This window comes from Dermacentor andersoni, chromosome 10 (assembly GCF_023375885.2).
Source record: "Dermacentor andersoni chromosome 10, qqDerAnde1_hic_scaffold, whole genome shotgun sequence".
In the NCBI taxonomy this organism is placed as follows: Eukaryota; Metazoa; Arthropoda; class Arachnida; order Ixodida; family Ixodidae; genus Dermacentor; species Dermacentor andersoni.
In genome coordinates, this window is record NC_092823.1 from 127,642,217 (window position 1) to 127,659,647 (window position 17,431).

Here is a 17,431-nt window from a genome sequence, read left to right on the forward strand (position 1 = left end):
ATGAGCATATAGAAGGAATAATAGTTCGTGGAAACAAACTCCAATATACCGGGTGCTTCTCAGAGGACCTTAAGCTATTTTTAAGAATACCCTGTGGAAAATAGCACTATTCTAGTCCTTGAACTAGTCCCCTAGAAGAGGCGGTCATTACTTACACACTAAATCGAAATGCGTGCTGAAATAATTAACAAGAAGATTCACAAATAATCGTTTTAGCTAATTAGTTTACGGCGCACGTTGGAATTCACAAATTCCAGCTGGTGAGCTTCTAATGCATATACACTTAAATGAATTCTGTGGAAGACACCATTTTTCGAGGAATGCACCATCAAACTTGCCATCAAATGCGCTCCCTAACCCCAGTTTCTAGCTCCGCGCTCGCGTCGTCATTATTTATCATCGCTTGTGTATTAGGCAATTCTTCGTCAGCATGGAATACCAACTCGCCGCACAATTTTTTTTTTTACTTCCGAGGCCATTCACGCTGCAATAATGCGGATGACGATAGGGCTGCTATTCTTTAGAAAGATTTCGTATTAATTTGAAATATCTTGCAAGTGTCTCTCGACCATCATATTAGCCAAGTGCCGTCCTTTCGCTTGCAAAGAGCGTGTGGCACCGTTTATTCAATTTCGAAAACACGCGTCATTGTTCCTTTAACCCCAAGAAACCCAAACACCGTTCCTAAAAAGGAAGATTGTACCTGTTCACTTTATTTGTGACCACGCAGAGTACAATCGTAAAAGAAAGCAATGAAATATTGCTTGGGATAAAACGTAACTAGTAAATCGATTAATTAATTACAAGTTAGCTTATTGGACTACAAAATTTTTATACATCAAATTTTTATACATCATAGACATTGCCTTATGCATACCGGGCTTCAATCAGAATTAGGTCCCGGATGCAAGCGCTATCAACTGTTTTATTGAAGAAACATCCTAAAGGGGGGGGGGTTACAGAGAACCTGCAGAGAACAATTGCTCATTGCACAATGTTACGTTGGTATGGGTATAGGCTGGCTACCTTGTAAAGAGCGGCGTGACTGTGTTCACGATATTCCCAATTCTGACGCGCAGTTTCGACGAGATCGGACGCTACGACGCTGCTGCCGGAGTCGACCACGTGCTCAACGCTACCGGTGCGGAGAGGCTGACACTCCTCGCTTTGTCGCAGGGTGTCACCAGTGTTCTGGTTTTGCTGTCCACGCGGCCGGAGTACAACGACAAGGTGACCATGCGTGAGATGTGCGAGGAGGAAAAGAGATAAGAAGAAGGCAGGGAGGTTAACCAGAATCATGTCCGGTTGGCTACCCTACACCGGGGGAAAGGGAAAGGGGGAAAACAAAGATAACAGGGAAAGAGAGGGGGGAAGGAAAGAAGGAAATTGCAGTGAGTTCGCTGACGTGTGTGGCCTTACAGAAATTGCATTAATAGTCACAGTTGGTCGCACAAGCCCGTCGTCCTTAAGAAGCACAAAAGTGCCTTCACCGCTTTATGGGCCGACGGGCGATGGGGGCGGTGTTCCAGCAGCACCTGCACAGAAAGCGGCCGATTGTCCAGTTTATGAAAAGCTTTGGCAAGTTCTTGTCTCTCAGGGGTGTATCGTGGACAGTGGCACAGCAGGTGGTCGATGTTTTCTTCCGTGCCACAGACCTCGCATGCTCCACTGTCAGTCTGTCCAATTAATGTAGAGTATGCCTTTGTGAAGGCAACTCCTAACCAAAGGCGACAGAGAAGCGTAGCTTCACGTCGAGGAAGTCCGAGTGGAGGCCGGAGTTGCAGGGAGGGGTTTAGTCGATGCAGTCATGTGAGTCGTAAGTTTGGTGAGTTCCACTCGGTCAGTGTGAGACTGCGTGCCAGGTATCGAAGCTGCCTAGCGGCGTCTGTCCTCGAAAGCGGAATTGGAACGCTCTGCTCTTCCTGATGTGCTGTGCGAGCAGCGTTATCGGCGGAATCATTGCCACTGATTCCACAATGGCCAGGTACCCATTGAAAAACGACCTCGTGACCTTTTTGTTGGACATGATGGTAAAGTTTCGCGATTTCGTATGTCAGTTGGTCATGGCATCCGTGTCGGAGAACTGACTGCGTGCACTGTAATGCCGGTTTTGAATCACAGAACACAGCCCATTTTCTAGCTCTTTCAGATTCAATGAATTCCAGCGCTCGACGCAGGGCCGTTAGTTCTGCCGCCGTTGAGGTCGTGACATGCGATGTCTTGAAGCGCAGTGTCGAGATGTGCGACAATTTGCAAAGAAATTATGCAGGTCCAACGCAAATATTAGATCTTTATGTGAAGTAAATTTTTTCGTAAGACGGTTAATTAAATGCCATACAAATGTCCACCTTCTACACAGCGTTTTACAGCAGTCACCGCATGCAAGCCCCGCAAGAGGCAGGGACCTTCACCACGTGACCAACACGACCATGGAGTCTCCGGGAACGAATAATTTCGCTATGATGCTGTTATCAGAGTCGGCCCACTTTTCCATTGGAGTATTCTCTATAGCATCTGGCCAATGCATTCCGCGAGAAAATGACGAGCGGACGCGCCAAAGCCCGGGAAAGTAGGCATAGCAGGTGTGTCAGTGGTCAATTATCATCGTAACCACTACAATGGCCACTATTGTCAATAGCAGCTAGGGCTGGAGCGCAGCAGCACTAGTACTGCCACCTTGGCTTGTAGCACTGAGAAGAAGAGCAGGTTCTAAGACCTAAATAAATCTCCGTCCAGTCCTTCCCATCCCTCGATTACGCGACAGGAGGCTTGAACGGTTGAGAAAGCAGCGCACGCTAAACAACATAGGGACAGATACACATATTATACATGACGGGCGCCCGCAATGTGTGCCATGTGTCTCTGTCTCTGTGATTTTGGGCACTTCTTTTCCAACCGTTCGACATGAAATAACTCGTCGAAATCAAAGTCATGACGGGCACCCGTCACTTTTACTATGTGTCTTTGTCACTGAGCTTTTGAGCGCTGCTTTCCCAACCATTCACCATGAAAGAACTCGTCCAAATCAAAGTCATACGGAGCGTCCATTAAGTGTACTATGTGTCTCTGTCACTGTGACTTTGATCGCTGCTTTCTCAACCATTCACCATGAAGCAACTCGTCCAAATCAGTCATGACGGGCGCCCGTCATTGATAGGCGCCCTGTGCTTTTGAGCGCCGCTTTCCTAACCGTTAGCCATGAAGTAACTTGTCCAAATCAAGGTCATGACGGTGCCCGTCATGTGTACTATATGTCTCTGTCCCTGTGCTTTGAGCGCTTCTTTCCCAACCGTTCACCATGAAGAAACTCGTCCAAATGAAATCAGAAGGGGCGCCCGTTATGTGTTCTATGTGTCTATGTCCCTGTGATTTCGAGAGCTGCTTTCCTGACCGTTCACCATGAAGAAACTCGTCCAAATCAAAGTCATGACGGGCGCCCGTCATGTGCACTATGTGTATCCTTCCCTGTGCTTTTGAGTGCTGCTTTCCCAACCGTTCACAATGAAGAAACTCGTCCAAACCAAAATCATAATGGGCACCCGTCATTGATGGATGCCCTGTACTTTTGAGAACTGATTTCCCAACCAATCTCCATGTAGAATCTCGTCCAAATCAAAGTCATGACGGGCGCCCGTCATGTGTACTATGGGTGTCTGTCCTTCTGTATTTGAGCGCTGCTTTCCCAACCAATCGCCATGAAGAATCTCGTCCAAATCAAAGTCATGACGGGCGCCCGTCATGTGTACTATGGGTCTCTGTCCTTGTGCATTTGAGCGCGTCTTTCCCAACCATTCACCATGAAGAAACTCGTCCAAATCAAAGCCATGACGGGCGCCCGTCATGTTTACTATGGGTGACTGTCCCTGTGCTTTTGACCGCTGTTTTGTCAACCATTCACCATGAAGAAACTCGTCCAAATCAAAGTCATGTGTGTACTATGGGTCTCTGTCCTTGTACATTTGAGCGCTGCTTTCCCAACCGTTCTCAATGAAAGAACTCGTCCAAATCAAAGTCACGACGGGCACCCGTCATGTGTACTATGTTTCTCTGTTCAGGTGCTTTTGAGCGCTGTTTTCTCAACCGTTCATCACGAAGCAATTCGTCCAAATCAAAGTCATGACTGGCACCCGTCATTTTAACCATAGGTCTCTGTGCCTGTGTTTTTGAGCGCTACTTTCTCTACATTTCGTCCATGAAACGACTCGCTCTAATCAAAGTTCTGCTTGAACACAAAGCTTCCCTTTCATAAAGAAGTTATCCGCTTGAAGGCGTATGCTTGCTGTATATAGCCTATTTCCTTTACGTATGTTGTTTTGCTTCGTAATTCATAGAAAGCCGACCTGGCCCCTGGCACATCTGTAAGGAAACTGCAGATGAGGCACATATCAGGCGTTTTGCTACGTGAGTGTCGCCGTGTTCGTGAGCTATTCGGCGAGGCCAAGCAGCAGTAAAGCCGCAGAAGCAACGCCTCGCAGCACCAGCCACCATCAGGAAAGTCTGGACATTGTGAACAAGGCACCCGTATGCGAGCCGAAATGTCTTGGATTCTTTTCTTTTAATGTTTTCGTTCGGCGTCTGATTTACCCTTCACCATGAGCCATCCCGACCAGACGAGGTTTCGTCGAAGTTTTGATTTCAAAGTATAGGGGGATTCACCGAATAGCTTCGCATTATGAAGGCATCACCTAAAGAGCGCCGCGAATCTAAACGTGTAAAAAACGTAACAGGCACTAGGTTCTCATGATGTATCCCGTTATCATACTACCTATCCTGCTGCAACTACTACTGCTACTGCTACTATTGAACTAAAATTGCTTCCGCTATTAATACTGAACTATAATTAATTCTTCTACTACCACAGCTGCCAGCTGCTATTGATTCAATGACGGCTGCATTGCTGGTGAAGCTACCAAATACTGCTGTGTTTGCTGAAAGTTCAGTGGAGAAATATCTAGCCAACATTTCGACAAGGCGACGTAACTTCGTCAGGGCGTAGGCACGTGCTTATGTGACAACGCTGGCTCTAGATACTTCCTTTGTTTTCTACAGCTGTTAACCACTACTGCTAACTAGTGTTATAGCTGCCGCTGCAATGTGAAAACGCCCATAACGCCAAAATACTCGCAGAAATTCATACCACGGGTAACTTGAGCGCGGTGTGGGAGAAGGAAGCGGCTTTCAATACATACAATATTGGTTTTTGCTGCGCGCACAGGTCGACCTGGTTGTCGCATACGGCCCTGTTGCTAACCTCTCCCACGTGCGGCCTCCACTGTCACTTGTGATACCCTTCACACCTTTACTTGCGGTGAGTGCTTTGAGGAGTGGAGTGCAGCTATCGCACGGCCTGCATGTGCCGATTATGAGAAGTGATAACTAATGTCACAACGTACCGACATTTAGTCTAATAATGAATCAAATATACTCTGGAATCGCGGTTTTTTTTTGTTTATAACGCCGTACATAATTTACATCCATGGAGAGCTCTAGTAAGCTGTTCCCTTCATGTAAATGATCGATGGAGTTATGAACGGACCTGGGCTTACGACAAAAAAAAAAAAGAAGGAAAACACTCCACGCTTGTCTTTAGACCGGCATCCGGTTTTAAGCCAGAGAACTTTCATTCGGGACATGCTCAACGATGAATTGGAGAATATGTCCCAGCGCACATATCCGCGAAGAATCACCTTCTAGGTCGATGTTTGCGGAAACCGCTAAAACGTCGATACGAATGTGCAGTGTAAGAAAACACCTTTGCGAAATCGAGCGCCGAAGAATCGACGTGACCTACTACACGAGGATGTACGTTTGCTTCGTCCTTGGCCAGACGGATTGAAGAACCCTAATCTGAGACTTCTTTCTATTTTTCTTTTCGATTTGAACTTCTGTATTAGCTGTTTCGATCCCGGAATTTGGCTTATTATGCGCTTTTGTGAAAGGGAAACCCCAAGGGCCGCATTTAGCGAATAAAATTTCTAACACGCATTTGCCGAACGTGAACACCTTTTTTTTTAATTATACGTGATTTAGGAGATGTCGCCTTTAACTGGCGCCGGCTACTCCTTTTCACATAGAGATTTAAGAAAAATGAATAAATCCTAACAAAAATAGTGAAGTCATAACACAAATTCCAGTAACATTAGCACAATAATGTCACAATATAACTGAAAGACCACTCCAAGGGCCATATAACGTAAAACTATTCCGATATGTACCCGCCGTGGTTGCTCAGTGGCTATGGTGTTAGGCTGCTCAGCACAAGGTCGCGGGATAGAATCCTGGCCACGGCGGCCGCATTTCGATGGGGGCGAAATGCGAAAACACCCGTGTATTTAGATTTAAGTGCATGTTAAAGAATCCCAGGTGGTCTAAATTTTCGGAGTCCTCCACTACAGCGTGCCTCAGAAACTGGTTTTGGCACGTAAAACCCCATAATTCAATTTTTAATTCCAATATGTTTTTATTCCAATCTCCTGACGTCAAATTTGTGTAACCGCCGACGCAAGAATCGGGCGGTCACCCGCAGGTTCGTCTGAACAGACCAATCAAACGCTCTGCTCGTTCATAGGAGGTCAATTTTGTTTGCTTGAAAAACGAATAACATTGCCTATAGTGAGCCGCTCGTCTTATCTAATTGGCTGACAAGAGGCGAGGAGCATGCTCAAATGGAGAGGGATTCCATGGGGCCGAGCCACTGCACTGAAAATCGATAAGCGGATGAAGAGGGTGGTGCTTCCGTCTGCGATTGTTACGCTTTCCCGTACTTAGCTTGCGGTGGCTGGTCGAAAATCGCCGCGGCATGCAACGGAAGCCTAAGAATGACGCTAAAACGGATCCTCAGCAAAGAAGAGTTGGTAGAACGTGGTCGTAAACGTGCCGAAAGTTCTCCAAAACGTTACGCGGCCACTCAAAAAGTTTTATTACACGCAAATAAACCCATGCTCTCCGGCAGGTGAGAGTAGCCAGTGCCTGAGCGATCGGCGGCAGCCATCTTCTATTCCTTTCGGAACGGGGCAGCCTGCGGCTATTCAGAAGAAAATTCGGTTTTGTTCTGCATATTAATGCATCTTTAACGCGTACACGTCACTTTGACGCGGTGAGTTTTTGCTGTTTTGTGACGTCGCGTGACAGGCAGGTGAAGTGGGTGCAGCCCGAAATTGTTGACCAATAGCCGAGGGCTAATGGCAAAAAGCCGTCGAATCAGAAATAACTTTTTTTTGGTTAAATCATGGATCATCAGTGTGTACACGTCATATCATCAGATGGGGAGCTTTCGCTGTTTTCGTGACCTCGCGTGACAGACATGGGAAGTGGGGGTGGTCCAACAAAGTTTTTGACCAATCGCGGAGGGCTGATTGCAGAATAGGAATAGAAAAGTGTTGAATAGTTTTACGTGATAGCGCATCAAATCATATAAACACAAAGTCCAGTCACGTAAGTTGACTAATGCCACACTAAAACTGAAAGACAACGCAGAAACACAGCTACACAAAGTAAAGTCACATATGTGCACTAAAGTTAACACAAATTCCGGTGACTTAGCGAATAAGAAATCACGGATTTAATTTTTATGAAGTTACAAAAAAACCAGGTATTGAATTGGCCAAAGTCCGGTAAATGAAAAACATAAAATGAGCTATCGCATGTAAACACTCTACTCAATACTTCCCGAGAATACTGCTCGCTTCTAGAAATCTTTGAAGGGCCAGTAACGCTCGCCTTTGCAATGAGTATGTTGGCCAAGGACCTAAGATCTTCCTGAGAATGAACGGCCTGCGATCTAATGCCACTAAATCATGTGCTATGCGTTGTCTGTGTGTCCTGTCGCGGATATTTTAGCAGAAGATGCGGTACATCTTCATCAGTGTCGCCACAAGTGCATTCCGCAGTATCAGCTCTTGAAACTTATTGCAGAAAGTGTTTTGTGTAAGCGCTACCGAGCCGCAGACGGTGAATCAGCGTTTCAAAGGCTCTGGTTGTATTTAATGTAGACGGGATTTTAAGTTGAAGTGATGAGTCAATGCGACATAAACCTGAAGATTTCGAGTTCGGATCAAACCATGTCACTTTGCAGCCACGGGCTGATATATGTCTTAGTATGCGGCTCAATTCGCCTTGTGTTAGATGGAGACCATGTGTGGCGTTATTTACATGCACTTGTCCAGCTGCCGTATCGGCTGCACGGACTAGTGTTATAGCTGCCGCTGCAATGTGAAAACGTCCATAACGCCAAAATACTCGCAGAAATTCATACCACGTCAGTACGTCGTATGTCAGTATGTACGTCAGTACGATGAGTCAATGCGACATAAACCTGAAGATTTCGAGTTCGGATCAAACCATGTCACTTTGCAGCCACGGGCTGATATATGTCTTAGTATGCGGCTCAATTCGCCTTGTGTTAGATGGAGACCATGTGTGGCGTTATTTACATGCACTTGTCCAGCTGCCTTATCGGCTGCAACATCCCCAGTGATATTGCAGTGGCCAGATATCCATTGAAACATTACTGTGCAGTTTTCTTCACTTGCTTTTGGGAGTTAAGTATCTCGTTATCTAAAACGTGAACCTCTTGCATGGGTTCGAGTACACTTGCATCCCTAACCCAAATTTTGATATGTAGTGTGGGTGCCCTTAGATTTCGCATAAACAAACATGGCGGCCCCCAACGAAGTGGGGAAAGGTTCTTTGCAGTATAATAGAGTAGAGCCTTGGGCGAGTTGGTCGTGGTTCATAAGGTCGGAGAATGCGTAGCGCACGAAAGTAGAAAAGGCAGGATAGAGACCAGTAAATATCGCAGGTAAAGAGCGCGAGTGAAGAGAAGTGTTTAGTCGCATTTAAGCCAAGAAATAATAGAAGCGGAGTACATTCACAAACTAGGTAACAGCTGCGTAACCATTCCTTTCTTTGCTCTGACACAACCTTAGTGAGATTTCCTGGCCGAACGCAGGGCAATCGTGGGCACGTGAAGTGATTTGACATATTAATAATGTGCAGGTTCTGCATATATTCCCCTTTTCTGTGTGTTTTCCTGTTCCCGTGCACATATAGTATCATCATCATCATCATCAGCCTAGTTACGCCCACTGCAGGGCAAAGGCCTCTCCCATACATCTCCAACTACCCCGGTCATGTACTAATTGTGGCCATGTTGTCCCTGCAAACGTCTTAATGTCATCCGCCCACCTAACTTTCTGCCGCCCCCTGCTACGCTTCCCTTCCCTTGGAATCCAGTCCGTAACTCTTAGTGACCATCGGTTATCTTCCCTCCTCATTACATGTCCGGCCCATGCCCATTTCTTTTTCTTGATTTCAACTAAGATGTCGTTTACCCGCGTTTGATGCCTCACCCAATCTGCTCTTTTCTTATCCCTTAACGTTACACCCATCATTCTTCTTTCCATAGCTCGTTGCGTCGTCCTCAATTTCAGCAGAACCCTTTTCGTAAGCCTCCAGGTTTCTGCCCAATATGTGAGTACTGGTAACACACAGCTGTTGTACACTTTCCTTTTGAGGGATAGTGGCAACCTGCTGTTCATGATTTGAGAATGCCTGCCAAACGCACCCCAACCCATTTTTATTCTTCTGGTTATTTCAGTCTCATGATCCGGATCCGTGGTCACTACCTGCCCTAAGTAGATGTATTCCCTTACCACTTCCAGTGCTTCGCTACCTATCGTAAACTGCTGTTCTCTTCCGAGACTGTTAAACAATACTTTAGTTTTCTGCAGATTAATTTTCAAACCCACCCTTCTGCTTTGCCTCTCCAGGTCAGTGAGCATGCATTGCAATTGGTCTCCTGAGTTACTAAGCAAGGCAATATCATCAGCGAATCGCAAGTTGCTAAGGTATTCTCCATCAACTTTTATCCCCAATTCTTCCCACTCCAGGCCTCTGAATACCTCCTGTAAACATGCTGTGAATAGCATTGGAGATATCGTATCTCCCTGTCTGACGCCTTTCTTTATAGGGATTTTGTTGCTTTCTTTGTGGAGGACTACGGTGGCTGTGGAGCCGCTATAGATATCTTCCAGTATTTTTACATATGGCTCATCTACACCCTGATTCCGTAATGCCTCCATGACTGCTGAGGTTTCGACTGAATCAAACGCTTTCTCGTAATCAATGAAAGCTATATATAAGGGTTGGTTATATTCTGCACATTTCTCTATCACTTGATTGATAGTGTGAATATGATCTATTGTTGAGTAGCCTTTACGGAATCCTGCCTGGTCCTTTGGTTGACAGAAGTCTAAGGTGTTCCTGATTCTATTTGCGATTACCTTAGTAAATACTTTGTAGGCAACGGACAGTAAGCTGATCGGTCTATAATTTTTCAAGTCTTTGGCGTCCCCTTTCTTATGGATTAGGATTATGTTAGCGTTCTTCCAAGATTCCGGTACGCTCGAGGTTATGAGGCATCGCGTATACAGGGTGGCCAGTTTCTCTAGAACAATCTGACCACCATCCTTCAACAAATCTGCTGTTACCTGATCCTCCCCAGCTGCCTTCCCCCTTTGCATAGCTCCTAAGGCTAACTTTACTTCTTCTGGCGTTACCTGTGGGATTTCGAATTCCTCTAGGCTATTCTCTCTTCCACTATCGTCGTGGGTGCCACTGGTACTGTATAAATCTCTATAGAACTCCTCAGCCACTTGAACTATCTCATCCATATTAGTAACGATATTGCCGGCTTTGTCTCTTAACGCACACATCTGATTCTTGCCTATTTCTAGTTTCTTCTTCACTGTTTTTAGGCTTCCTCCGTTCCTGAGAGCCTGTTCAATTCTATCCATATTATAGTTCCTGATGTCCGCTGTCTTACGCTTGTTGATTAACTTAGAAAGTTCTGCCAGTTCTATTCTAGCTGTAGGATTAGAGGCTTTCATACATTGGCGTTTCTTGATCAGATCTTTCGTCTCCTGCGATATCTTACTGGTTTCCTGTCTAACGGCGTTACCACCGACTTCTATTGCGCACTCCTTAATGATGCCCATGAGATTGTCGTTCATTGCTTCAACACTAAGGTCCTCTTCCTGAGTTAAAGCCGAATACCTGTTCTGTAGTTTGATCCGGAATTCCTCTAGTTTCCCTCTTACCGCTAACTCATTGATTGGCTTCTTGTGTATCAGTTTCTTTCGTTCCCTCCTCAAGTCTAGGCTAATTCGAGTTCTTACCATCCTGTGGTCACTGCAGCGTACCTTGCCGAGCACGTCTACATCTTGAATGATGCCAGGGTTCGCGCAGAGTATGAAGTCGATTTCATTTCTAGTCTCACCATTCGGGCTCCTCCACGTCCACTTTCGACTAACCCGCTTGCGGAAAAAGGTATTCATTATCCGCATATTATTCTGTTCTGCAAACTCTACTAATAATTCTCCTCTGCTATTCCTAGAGCCTATGCCATATTCCCCCACTGACTTGTCTCCAGCCTGCTTCTTGCCTACCCTGGCATTGAAGTCGCCCATCAGTATAGTGTATTTTGTTTTGACTTTACCCATCGCCGATTCTACGTCTTCATAAAAGCTTTCGACTTCCTGGTCATCATGACTAGATGTAGGAGCGTAGACCTGTACAACCTTCATTTTGTACCTCTTATTAAGTTTCACAACAAGACATGCCACCCTCTCGTTAATGCTATAGAATTCCTGTATGTTACCAGCTATGTCCTTATTAATCAGGAATCGGACTCCTAGTTCTCGTCTCTCCGCTAAGCCCCGGTAACACAGTACATGCCCGCTTTTTAGCACTGTATATGCTTCTTTTGTCCTCCTAACCTCACTGAGCCCTATTATATCCCATTTACTACCCTCTAATTCCTCCAATAACACTGCTAGACTCGCCTCACTAGATAGCGTTCTAACGTTAAACGTTGCCAGGTTCAGATTCCAATGGCGGCCTGTCCGGAGCCAGGTATTCTTAGCACCCTCTGCAGCGTCACAGATCTGACCGCCGCCGTGGTCAGTTGCTTCGCGGCTGCTGGGGACTGAGGGCCGGGGTTCGATTGTTGTATTCATATAGGAGGTTGTGGCCAAGTACTGCACCAGGGTGGCCAATCCTACTCTGGTGAGAGAGTGCGTTACCGGTTCTGGTCACCGGGATCAGGCCGCACTCCAGGCCTGTTTGTGCAATTTTCTCAACACACGGTTTTTTTGTATTTTCCGGTGGAGAATTGCGCGGCACCGGGATTTGGATCACGGTCCTCTTGCACTGGAGACGGATACTCTACCGACCCCGTAGGAGTTAAATTAAATATTAATTTATGGGGTTTTACGTGACAAAACCACTTTTTGATTATGCACGCCGTAGTGGAGGACTCCGAAAATTTCGACCACCTGGGGTTCTTTAACGTGCACCTAATTCTAAGTACACGGGTGTTTTCGCATTTCGCCCCCATCGAAATGCGGCCGCCGTGGTCGGGGTCCGATCCCGCGACTTCGTGCTCAGCAGTCTAACACCGTAACTACTGAGCAACCACGGCGGGTCCCGCAGGAGTTGTACGCCTCATTTAACCTACAGTGGTGCCCTATTTGATCAGTCAAGGTGGACCAATCTGAGCTCGGTTATACCGCATGGATGGCACTCGGCTAGAGAACCTGGTATTTATGACCTGCACATGTGAGGCCATACATATTTGAAGATGTATATCTTTCTTTTTTTTTTTAGGAGGGTTCCCGTACAGTGATAAAATAAAGGAAAAGACATTAAAAGAAAAAAAAAAGGAAGAGGGGCGAAAAAAAGGAACATAACAGGTGATTTGAACTCGTGACCCTTCGATGTTGCCCGGAAATATAGCTCAGTCGGTTGGTTCGTCAGGCCCCAGGCTACTTTCAAGCGCCACAGCTCCTGCTCCGAGCCTCACACTTACGTGGAAGGAGACTCTTGTTGTCCGCATACTTTGGAAGGCATACTTTCTAGGAAAAATGGCCGCTCGAGGAGAAGAGCGAACTCGAGCGGCTTTAGAGGCTAGGAAAACTGCCTTAAAATATTTAGACTTGAGGGAAAGCTTCGTTAACAAACTATAACACGGCAATCAGCACTCGAATACGACGAGAGAAATTACTGAGACGTGGAAAATTCCCTTGAAAAAAAATCTGGTTTGCGAGACAAATGCTTGTATGTATTGAACCTCTTAAAAGATGAGGGGGGAAATATGCGCTCACCGAGAGGGCATCTTCAGCACGAGACCACCACAAGGCGCCTTACAGAGATGTGGAGAGCTTCGCGGCCGGAACGAAGCATCCCCTCTCCGCCGGCCAAGAGGGGAAAACGCGCTTTCCGATCGCTGAAGGTTGCGCGGACAAAGCATAACTCTAGCGTCTAGGAAAATCTTAACCAGGTGCGATGGCGGCACGCATAGCGTGGGAAGCTAGCCGCCAGAATAACTATACCAAGGACTGCTGCTGACGAGGGCGAAATACCTTCGTGTAATTATAATAACCCTAATAGGACTACTTTCGAAAGGGAAAAAAAAAGGAAACGGCCCAGGGGGCTATACTACGAGAGCTATGACTGATAGTTTTCTATATATATATATATATATATATATATATATATATATTCATCTCATCTATGGGATCGCATGCGCGCGCTGTTGCTCGTCCGCAAATAAGGATCAGTTGGAAGTTGGCCCTCTTTACTCGTCTCTGTCCTTCCTTTACTACTTTCGTGCGCTACGCAAACTCCGCCGTTGTGAACATTGCAGTGCGTTTAGGGAGGGCCCGTATTTCGTATGCTCGGCCGAGACAAGCCTCTCCGGTATATCCGTAAATCATATGACTTCATCTCATCTCACGTAAATAGCAAAGATTGAGCGAGATCGGTTGTCGATGCAAGAGCTCAGCCCTAAAGCAGGAAGATTTGGGCTGGCGTGTCCTTATCTGGATTGCCTTGGCTCGTGAAGGCAATGATTGCTTTGGCTCGTGACAGCATGTGCTTCGCGTCGGTTTCGCTTCGGCCTCGTTGGCAATTATTCCACCTTAACAAAAAACTGCTCGAAAAAGACGCGCACGAGCTAAAGAGAAAGAACAAACACTAGCTAACACGAACGCTAGCTCGTCTACGTCTTTATCGAGCAATTTTTTGTTTGTTCTGATGGAACCACACCAACTCGCCCAACCCTCAGTTTTCATGAGTTGGCAGTTATTGTCTTTTAGCTGGGGGCAGAAGCATGGAGTACAAGTATTGTAATATTTCATAATTTTCCTCGTCAGGCAGTAGTTCTCAAATTTCGTTTTGATGTAGCGAATGCAGTGCATAAACACGCTGTCAACGCGCGCCGGGAATCACACGTAAAAAAAAAAGAGAAAGGCGACCGCACCATGGTACGCCCGGAATGGCGAGGCGGTCGCTGGACGGAACACCTCCAGTTTGGGTTTCCTAGTCCGAAACTATCTATTATTGTCCTCCCTTATCGATCATTGCTATTTTCCTGCATTGGCTTGTTCCTTTCGAGTCAGTACTTCAGTCTGCGTCACTGCAGAAAATACTTAGTTTAAGAGCCACCGCGGCGCTGCGTAGCTGTGGTCAGGAGGGTTAGTTGGGCAAGTCTTTTAAGCTTGTGGAGACAATTACTGCCCCCTTCAAGCCGTTTGAGCTCTGCAAGTTTAGTGTAACCTTTAACTCAGCAGCTCCTATCTAAATACAATGAAAGGAAAATGACCTTGTGATTTTGATTATTCCTTATGCTCTAAGCCATGGCACCTAGCCATACGTTTTTGCATGTCACTTAAGCAACTGCGCCTGTAACATTGTCGCCGAAGTGAAATATATTCGCTACCGTATCTGACTTTGGCGCAGACCTTGCTCTACCCCTTCTCCAGGGCTGGCTACCTGGGGGCGTCTGAGGGCCTCTCAGTTCTTCTTGCGCAATTGTGTGAGATATTGAGTGGCGAAGCGTGCTCATTGGCCATCACTATAACGCTCTTCAGCAGCTCTTATCAACTGAACGAGGTAAGCGGAACACATGTGGTCAAACAAGTACCATTCGCATTGATTGTGAAAACTTTTGGCGTTCGCTTGTTTTCTTTTTCTAGATGCCTGTAGAAGCCTTTAACAATTATATTATTACGCCAGTTGTCACTATCATGTTTGTGTCATACGCTAGTATACTAGAGCTAACGAGGGGTGGTATGCCAACCATGTGCTACGCTTCAACGACGTTGAAAAGTATTCACATTTACCCTTCTTTCCTCGGTTTCTTCGTAGACGCATGCAAAAATTATTCGGCTGCGCCAATTTCTCGGTTAGAATTGCGCGGTATACCAGTGGTCAACTTAAAGCTTTCACTGTTTTGTAAAACAAGAATCTTTGTACTAATAAGTAGTTTATACGCCACAATGTGTTCAATATATGTGTCCCGTGAAACATGTGATTTGCACTGATTCAAAGTAAGTTGTATGGGATCTAATCGTGAATACAGCGATAGTATAGCCGACTGTGGCAGTATAATAATATTGCGCTTGCCGGAAAAGCGGGAAGGAGATGGGGGGGGGGGGGGGGGGTTGCTTTCCAGTTCTAATAATCTATGAGCGTATATACTTAAGCGGTCAGCACCTGGTTGTCTCGTTGAAAGGATAAACCTGTGACCTGCCGCACGACATAGCACGTGCGTACATGAGTAGGGGGCTCCATGCCCCGTCGCCATGTCACCCTTCTTAAGGGTCACCGGGATTAACATGACGGGGAAGGAGCAGGCACATTGTATATAGGACAAGAACGCATGTATTCCGTCGTAGGAAATCATAAAGTGTTAGTCTTCGTCCTTATTATCGTCAGCCTGTTTTATAGTGGAGATCAGGGCAGCTCACTGATGAACTCATGATCGGGCGATCTCCTATTGCTCCCGTCCTGCATCAGCCAAATTTCTGCTACGCTATCAGGTTCTCTAAACGCGTCCTCCATCTATATTCCCCTGCGACCTCCGACTAGGCTTCCTTTCCATTTCTTATGGCACCCGTTGTTTTGCTCTAATAAACCATTTATTTGCTGCGCCTTTTCACGACTCGACCAATTTTACTAAATCTCAGCAATAACATAGGCTACTCACATCTGGGGTGCTATAACGTAACCCCCACTTCACCTGTCTGTCACGCGACATCACTAAACCCGCGAGAGCTCCCCATTTGATATGACGTATACACACTGATTATGCATAATTTGACCGAACAAAAGAAAAAAAAGTTATTTCTCATTCGACTACTTTTCGCCATTAGCCCTCGGCTATTCGTCAAAATTTTTGGGCTGCACCCACTTAATCTGCCTGCAATGCGACGTCACAAAACCGCAAGAACTCATGGCGTCAAAGTGACGTGTACGCGTTGAAGATGCATTAATATGCCGAACAAAACTGAATTTTCTTCTGAATAGCCGCAGGCTGCCCCGTTTCGAAAGGGATAAAAGATGGCTGCCGCCGATCGCTAAGGCACCGGCTACTCGCACCTGCCGGAGAGCATGGGTTTATTTGCGTGTAATAAAACTTTTTAAGTGGCCGTGTAACGTTTCGGAGAGCTTTCGGCACGTTTACAACCTCGTTCTGCCAACTCTTCTTTGCTGAGGATTTGTTTTAGCGTCATTCTTAAGCTTCCGTTGCATGCCACTGCGATTTTCGACCCGCCACCGCAAGCTAAGTAAGAGAAAGCGGACCAATCGCAGACGGCGGCCCCTCCCTCCTCATCCAGTTATCGACTTTCTGTGCAGTGGCTCGGCCCCACCGAATCCCTCTCCACTTGAGCGTGCTCCTCGCCTCTTGTCAGCCCCCTAGATAAGACAAGCCGCTCAGTGTAGGCAATATTACTCGTTTTTCAAACAAACAAAAGCGACCTATGAACTAGGAGAGCGTTTGATTGGTCTGTTCAGACAAGCCTCCGGGTCACCGCCCGATGCTTCGTCAGCGGTTACGCAAAGTTGACGTCAGGAGATTGGAATGAAACAAACATATTGGAATAGTTTTACGTTATACGGCCCCTGCTCTCTCTTCCATACAGCCGTCTTCCTACCTCTTGACATCTGTCATGATAACAGCTAAGGGAAATTCCTGCGGCATGTGTGTAGCATGCATAATCACGGTGTTTCCTTGGCGAAGGAACAGCCGCAATAAAGAATTAGAGGAATCAACCACTTTTTAAGTTCAGGCGTATCTTGCACACGGTACCACCGAAGTAGAGGAAGGGTCGTATGCAGGTATGTGAGCAATGTATCAAATTAACTGCGTTCTTGTGCCCTCTGACGAAAAAAGGGAAAAATGTCGAGGCAGGTTACTGCCCATGCACATCCTTCCGTTCTCATTTGCCTATCAATGAGCAATAGTATGTAAGCCGATTTCTTTTTTTTTTTGCTTATTTCTTCTACCAAATGAACTCCATAGAAACTACATACGTCGTGATGCTTTACAACCGACAAGATATTCAATATGTGATTAAATTTTCGGGGG

The 17,431-nt window shown here is 46.2% G+C and overlaps 1 protein-coding gene across 1 annotated transcript in view; it reads left to right on the plus strand.

The window, feature by feature from the left end:
* Window positions 1-17,431, plus strand: part of LOC126543689 (lipase member M-like) — a 39,289-nt gene that overhangs the window by 13,211 nt on the left and 8,647 nt on the right. The window contains exons 4-5 of the mRNA XM_050190796.1: window positions 1,080-1,247; window positions 14,823-14,952. Coding sequence (XP_050046753.1) covers window positions 1,080-1,247; window positions 14,823-14,952 — 298 coding nt within the window. The remainder of the gene's footprint in view (window positions 1-1,079; window positions 1,248-14,822; window positions 14,953-17,431) is intronic.